This window comes from Sinocyclocheilus anshuiensis, unplaced genomic scaffold, assembly GCF_001515605.1.
Source record: "Sinocyclocheilus anshuiensis isolate Anshui unplaced genomic scaffold, SAMN03320099.WGS_v1.1 scaffold477, whole genome shotgun sequence".
NCBI lineage: Eukaryota > Metazoa > Chordata > Actinopteri > Cypriniformes > Cyprinidae > Sinocyclocheilus > Sinocyclocheilus anshuiensis.
The window spans coordinates 2,035,519-2,043,488 of record NW_015536549.1 but is presented as its reverse complement, the minus strand read 5'-3'; the positions used below and the strand labels follow the sequence as shown (position 1 = coordinate 2,043,488).

At 36.5% G+C, this 7,970-nt stretch overlaps 1 protein-coding gene across 1 annotated transcript; it reads right to left on the bottom strand.

The window, feature by feature from the left end:
• Nucleotides 1-3,099: 3,099 nt before the first annotated feature.
• Nucleotides 3,100-7,306, bottom strand: LOC107699560 (cyclin-dependent kinase 4 inhibitor C-like). Its single transcript, XM_016500863.1, has 3 exons — nucleotides 7,121-7,306; nucleotides 6,057-6,702; nucleotides 3,100-4,384 (listed from the first exon to the last, which is right to left on the bottom strand). Exons 2-3 carry the CDS (start codon nucleotides 6,186-6,188, stop codon nucleotides 4,013-4,015), a joined length of 504 nt encoding a protein of 167 aa, XP_016356349.1. The 5' UTR covers nucleotides 6,189-6,702; nucleotides 7,121-7,306; the 3' UTR covers nucleotides 3,100-4,012.
• Nucleotides 7,307-7,970: the final 664 nt, after the last annotated feature.

Sequence of the window (7,970 nt, the reverse complement as noted above, 5' to 3'; positions counted from 1 at the left end):
GCAACGCGTAAAAAGACAGTATAAGTCATTATAAACCGTAATTATGTCCCCACTGGATGCAACAAATGCCTCGTTTATAATGGCTTTTAATGTTTTTGTCTCGTCGCTCCGGCCGGGACAAGACATTGCAATATGGTAAGAGACGTAACATTTCCGTCACACGCTTGAGGTATTCGGCCAATCACAACGCACTGGATAGCTGGCCAATCAGAGCACACCTCGCTTTTCAGACCGATGAGCTTTGTAAAAATCGACGCGTTTCAGAAAGGCAGGGCATAGAGGAGAAACAATAATGTACAGTATGTGGAAAATAATGTATTTTTTTAACCTTAAACCGCATAAACACATTTCATTACACCAAATACACCAAATAATGTACTTTTTAGCAACATCATATGACCCCTTTAAATAAGCACTGGTGTTGGAAAGCAATTACACACAAACTATTTTATTATACTTATGTAAAACATGACATAAAGATATATGCACACAAATAAACACATTCTGGATCAATACAATGACTAACGAGAATTTTTCTAACATGAAAGATTTTGACACTCAGTGACTGGGACAAAACAAAATACTGCAGTTGAGCAATTAAACAGACGTTGGAAAAACAATCAGACACAGGCCCGGGCAAACAGTTTGTGAAATGCAGATGAAAGGTCTGCCACATGATGCTCCCTCATGTCTCCATTTTGTTAAAATCGAACTGATCTTGTAGCAGGGTGACTTAAAATAAAATATGAATGGATGAATGAATGAATAGATACATTATACAAATATTTTTTATAATTTGTTTTATAAATTATAAATTGTATTGTTGTGTATGTTTTTCTATGTGACCACTTATGTGTTTAAAATAGAATTACTGAATGAGCAAAAAGGAACTCCAACATTCATCTGAATTAACCCTTATGCAATTAATTTTTCCTAGTATTAAAATAATAAAAAGGCCTCTCTTAAAATGTTCTCATGTATAAAAATATCATACTTTGCATTGGTCATTCAGTCCATTTTGAAAACCTACATAAGACGACTTAAGCAGCTGTTCGCATATAACTGTTAACTATCAGCTCAATCAAACTCTCCTGAAAGGTCAGATGTGGAGACCTCTACACCCACATTTGCTACAATCTATGAACAATACATCACAATTTATCACTGTAGCCACACTGTAAAAAGTGATGACCTGCAATTGTTACCTTTAAGAGCTATTTCTACCTGATTGAAGATTAAGTTTTGCTGGTATAAATTAATGTCACCATTTTTAGGTTACCATTTTTTCAGTGCGGGATGTATGCAAATATATGCATATATAGAGAATATATGCTTATACAATATAGTCTGTCTCGACATGATTGAGGATGCAGGGTCATCATCTTTGCTTTCATATTTTTCAGCACTGACAGCTATCAAAATCTTTAGTAAAATCTTTATTTTTCCATTTTGTCATCGTTGACTTTCGATTTAACATTATAATGCTATACATTCAACATATTAAATATTGATAAAGTTATTGTTTTGGCTAACCCACACACAGTTCTCCCAAATGACATAAAAAGCTTTATTTTTTCATTGTAAACTATGCGTGAATTATAAACTGACCATAGATATGCCCAAACATGTCTAGAGTGTTTGCATATTTAGACGTTGTTTTATTTACCTTTTTCTCCTTGACAGTCAATATAAACCCGTGCCGAGAGCTGAATAATTGCCATAAATGTAATTCATTAGATTTGAAGGATAAAGCTTGATCAAGCATCGTGCGTTTCTAGAAGATTTTACGCAGCCGCGCAACCAGGAAGAAGACCACTGCATGGCATCTCCATAAACAAGAAAACTGCGTTTTGAAACGCCAAACACCCTATAAGTGTCGTCTTCACTCGCAGAGTAAGATTGACGAGAATCGTGAGCGTTTTTACACCGAAAGCGCCTAAATTTGAAAATCTTGGCACTGCGCACCGGACTGTTTCCTCCCACCGATCTAACGGATTTCTGCTGCTGCTCGACCATGAAAACCCTCAGAGAGTCACCATTTTATCATTCATCGTCTGTCTTTATATTCTGCAAGCGTAATAACAACAATCCATGCATCCACGACGCACGAACTCTAAAATAAAAGCGCATTGCTTATCCAAGCAAATATGGCACATTATTACATACGAATTCGTGGTTGAAACGTGTCCACTCGCTCCTGTCTGTAGTCTGGTTTTGAAATGAATGACTGCCACACACCACACGTCAAAATATTTGTTTTAGATTACTGCGAGAGAAAGCATATTTAGATTTCATTGTGCATGCGTTTCTGTTGCTGTTTCGATGTGGGTCAGTAACAAATAAGGACGTTCGAGATTATAAAAAGGATCTTTTAATAATCTAGTTTAAAACACGTTTCAAGTCCCTAGATATGTAATCTTTGAATTCATTGTTTCATACATTTAGGAGATAAAACGTGTAGCCTATACCTTTTCATAAAAATTGATTTAATTACTATAAAATGTATAGAAGTACTAAAATACAGTCCTTGCACTTTGAATGTGAGTGTACATAGATTTAATGTAAATATAAAGCATTTTTATTAAATATCATGAACTTTTGAGTCTTAAAAATGTAGGATTAGGCCTATACTCAGTTTGACCTGAATAAGACGTGCCTTGTCATGAAAAGGTCAAAATATCTGGGGAAAAAAAGCCTTCATGTTTTTTACTTATGCCACAGTATTTGTTAAATATTAATATTTTCTTACATTATAACTTTTCATTCGAATTTTAAAGAGATAGATATATATATATATAGGCTATATAACTAACAGCTACATCATTTTTTTTTTTTTTTTTATAAAAAAGCTTTTAATGGCACTTTTGATTTTTAACTATCTCCGATCAGTTACATAGTTACATGACTTTTATTTTAGAAATTGAAAACATGTCTATCATAATCCGGACAGAAACATAGTAGCCTAAGTGTGGAGTCATTGACTCCTACAATATTTTAAAGGTGAGAAAAATGTTGCTAATTCTCGTCAAATCAATTTTAGGACAATGGAAATTAGGCTATATTCATTTATTTACGCTTTTTCACTACAATGAAAGCTAAATCTGATTGTTGTCGACTGTAAGGCTCTTTCTGTTTACAGAGGCGGACGACTTGGTCTGTAACTAATTCAGTAAAAATATACAACTGCCACCGCGAACGTCACAGCGTTTTATTTTTCTGTTAAAAAAATTTGACAACATCAAACAACAGTTATCAATGTTCAACCAATTATATTTCATGTTTTTAATACAGTCTCATAAATGTTTTCTAGGCCTACCCGTATTTCAGTGACACGAGGCCAGAGTTAAACACACAACGTCATGAAGACATATCGAAACATATCGTTTAACAGCTGTCTTTGGTTATTCTGCAAGGTTTTAATATTTTCAATGCGACAAAAGACAATCGTTCACAGTAAATCAATAGTTAAAAGCCATTAATTACAAGCAAAAGTGCAAGTTCAATGTCATAAAACTAAACACAACAAAAACAGAGCAGTCAGGAGTTAAGTTGATTTTGACCATTATAGTGCAATTATTTCAATAAAAAGGAGATTGGTTTCTTTGAGCACATCAGTTAATTTAGGTTATCTTTTTTTGTGTGTGTTATAAATCAGGACATGTAGGACAGGTGTGACCTGCCTGAAAGTTAGAGAAAGAAATAATCTATACAAATAAAAAAAATGGAGACTTAGATGACCTGAAAAATATCTCATAAACAAAAAACAAAAACAAAAATCAATTTAGCCAGTTGAAATGGGGGGAAATGTGAAATACATGCAAGGTCAACTGAAATGTTAATTGTTCTTCACAAAAAAAACAAAAAAAAACAAAGACAAGCCCCTGAGCCCAATATTTTACAATGCAATAAGAGGTAGTTGGCTGAATTGTCTGCAATGCAATAATTCGCTCATTCAGCATTTGTCTGCTACCTCTGTTACACAACAAAACACACAGGCCCATAATCATAATTTCTAGCTGGATTGTGAAGGCGTAATGTTCTCTAACCACTCCACAGTTCTGTGTTTTTTGTGCATGAAAGCCAGGTCACGAGGCGTGTAACCTTTCGCGTTAGGCAGAAAAGGCGGCGTGCTGCAGTCAGACACGAGATACTGCACGACATCCAGGTGTCCCTCCCGCGCCGCCAGATGCAGAGGCAGGTTGCCGTCGTTGTCAGGGAGATTGACATCAGCACCATTCTGCGCGAGCACCCGTACAGTGTCCAGATACCCGTCTCGCGCGGCGTCGTGACTGACGGTCAGTCGTAGGATGGGATCGCGCGCATTTGGGTCGGCGCCAGCTCGAAGCAGCGCCTCCGCTATGCACGGGCAGCCAAGTTTCATCACCTGAGATACAACCCAAAGAGAATGTGTTATTGTTACATTCATTAATTACATGAATCACTTTTAGTGAAAGTGTGAATTTTAATTAAGCCTTATGAGTGCATTATTATTATTATTATTTATTTTTCTATCACGATATAGGGTAAAATATACATGAATGCATAAGTTATCTATCTATCTATCTATCTATCTATACACTGTATATCTTAGAGTGTGTACCTATTATTATTATTTTTAGAAGATACTTAATTATGTAATTATAATGTAAATAGAAAGAAATCGAAGATAGGAATAGTTTGAAAGAATAACCACGACTTCACAACCTGTGACATAAAAAAATGTTTGTGGTGAAATCTATCAGTTTTAAGCACAGGACGACCTCCTAAATGATGACTCTCTGACCTCTGATGATAATAGGTATTAAGTTATGAAGTGATGGCATAGACCTAATCGACATGCCCATGAAAAAAATCCCCATACTATGAATTGTGTTTATGGAAATTTCAAGAGGAAGTTCACCAGTACATCACACGAATAGTTTAATATGGGTATAAGGCTTCATTTTACACAGCTCATTCTCGGATAATTATTATGCATGCGTTTTTTTTATTTTTTTTACTCATATTAATTAAGAGACCACATGGAACATTTACACTTTTTTATGAATTAATTTGTCACATCGCACATTTAATTGACCCAGTGAAGGTAAAAGGTGATAAAACGGTCAAAATCTAAAAAGTAGTGACCAGTCACAGCACCTAAAATATACACTTTTCCTTATCCACTCATATAATTTTAACCTAAAATCGTAATATTTTATGTCATGTACCAACATATATAGCCTACCACATTTGCATAGGCAGAAATTGTCATACACTACGGCTACTAACATCGAGGATGGGGATTACCCAGTGTTCAGATTATCACTCATTCTGAAGTCAAGAGAATATATTGTGTGAATATGACAAGAGCACATGAGTAATATTAGAATATTTCAGACTGACCGAAATTAAACAGCTATATTGTGCTTGGTGTAAGTCCAGACGGCCTTCTGATAAGCAGAATATGACTGAAATAACAATTTAAAAAGCAAAAACAGTCTCTCGAGGCTTATACGATTTTAGTTAATTTATTTTATTTAATTCTAGAATTTTATCCCACCCCATAATAGGAAATAATAAACATACGCATCTACAATCACTTCGGGCCTTAGAATAGAAACTCCATGATCATTAAAAATACATTTTATCTTTGTTGTTACACTTATGTTGTAAAAAAATATAAAAACAAATACAATGATATCTGAATTATCCTAATTTAAGTGTAAAAGTCTGCCAAAATTATAATGTCCGATTTCAGTTAGCTCGTGAGCTGACTGTGGTGTAATAAAACACTTTTCAGTTTCCACAATGAATTCTTTATGTCAGAGAACGAGTGACGCTAATTTGTTGGCATAATAAAATGTAGATCATTTGTAACAGGTGCGTACTTGTTGGTTCGCAGGTAAACTTTTGAAAAAACCACAGGTTTAGTTAGAAGTAAATCAACCAGGCCACTGCTAGTGAGTGCAAAAAAAAAAAAGAAAAGGACAAAATGTTTTCCTGAGGCTGATGCACTATGCATTATAAACATCGTGTTTATATATGAAAGTCGTTCATGGAGATGTGAGTCGAACCTGCAATGGTGTCCTGCCGTACTTGTTCTTCTCATTAACGTTCACGTTGCTTTGCAGTGTCTGCTCAATTTCTTTCAGATCTCCAATCGCAGCTGCAGTGCTCAGCCTATCTATAGCTGTGTCCTCGGCCATTATATCCTGACAAAGGAGGTAGAATATCTCTGGTGCTTGCGTTTAAAAAAAATGTCCGCTGGTTTATATGTAAAAAGGACTACAAAGCTGTAGTAAATAGTCCGATCCTGCGGCCCCCTAAGAAAATATCCGTTGGAGATGCGCCAAGGTCCACCCACATTAATATCGTCCTACCGAAAACATCGGAGAAAACAGGGATGCCATGCACGTTCAAGAATTATATGGGGGGAAAAAAAGGAAAAAGAAACGAAACATCCTCTTTTATTATTATCAATGCGCGAAGTTCCTCCCCGTGTCCACGAATGACATGCAGCTCTCCTGTGGTCTTGATCTAGATATGATCTCACATTCAAACAGATCTGTAGTAGTCACATGAAAAATGCTCGTATCTGAGAGCCAAACTTCCCTTTCATGAGTCCTTTGATATTAACTATATGCAGGTGCAATGGGCTGGAGAACTGCGATGCGTTCATAGCATTCGCAGATGTTGTCATTTCAAGCCTCCGAACGACCTCTGAAACATAAATAGAGTTAGAAGACTCTAAGATGTTATTCCGCGAGGACATTTCTATTATGCATCCAGTGGATTTGCAAGGATGTGTTGTAAGTTTTATGCAAGCTTCCCGCCCATTTTGAATATGAAACGTCAAAAGCGAATCTTCTTTGATGTGCACATCAAAGAACGCTGGTATGAGGGTTATCAAAACTTGTTAACTGACACTAGCCCGGTATTTTAAACGGACACGCGTAGAAATAAGCTTTAATAGGTTTTCAGTCAGCGATCAAGCGTTTCAAACGGCAGGCGTGAATATCTACAAGCGTTCTGTCACAGTGATTCCTCGCGCACGGAGGTGCAGTTACACTGTGACGATTCAGCCGATGATGGACGACGTCATAATGGATCATTTAAAATGAAACATTGTGTCCTCTACCTGCAGAATGGTTAGGCTACGTCGCGGGCATCGAGTTATCCTCTTCGACCGGTTTATGGGCGTTGAATAAGCTGGTTGGAAGACAGCTGACTATGTCAGAGAGTCTGCCGCTGTTGTTTGACATCACTCCGTTTTTGAAATAAAGGGCCAACACTTCCGCCCACTTTTTCTAACAGACGCGGAGTGAGGCGGAACTCAACGGTAATGTTGCTGGGGAGAGGCTGAGAGATGCACTTTCTGCTTTCTTCTCACAGGTTCTGGCCATGTTAGACATTTCATCCTTGAGTTGTGAAGGCTTTGAAGTGTTGGTATTAGCAGTGTAAAATCCCCCTCTCCATAAATGTGTGTTTGAAGTGAAATTTATTCAAATTACTGGTAGGATGAAAGGCTGTAAAACAGTGCAAGTTTTATATTCAATCATGTGAACTGCCGAGATGAAACCATCCAGCGCACCACAAGTACAATCTGTCTGAAAATGGCCAGTTTGTCAATATTTGACCATCGCATTGTTTTGTTTATTCACTGGAATTAAAGCCATATAGCACAGCAATAGCTAATATGTTTACATTAACACTACTACACACTAATATATGATATGCTACTGAGACATACTGCTACATCCCTGCTCATAAAAACTAAACCAGCCTATACTGATTTGCTGTGTTTTAGAGGATTTTGGGCACATTTCAGTGGGTAAGGCTGTGAGACCAGCAAACCAGCTTAGGCTGGTTTATTTATTTTTCTAAATTTTATTTTATATTTGATTTTTTCCAGGCCAGGCAGGCATGAATAGAGGCGAGGTTTATAAAAACTCAAGTAAGTTTAATTGCAATGGATGTCTCTGGTTCAC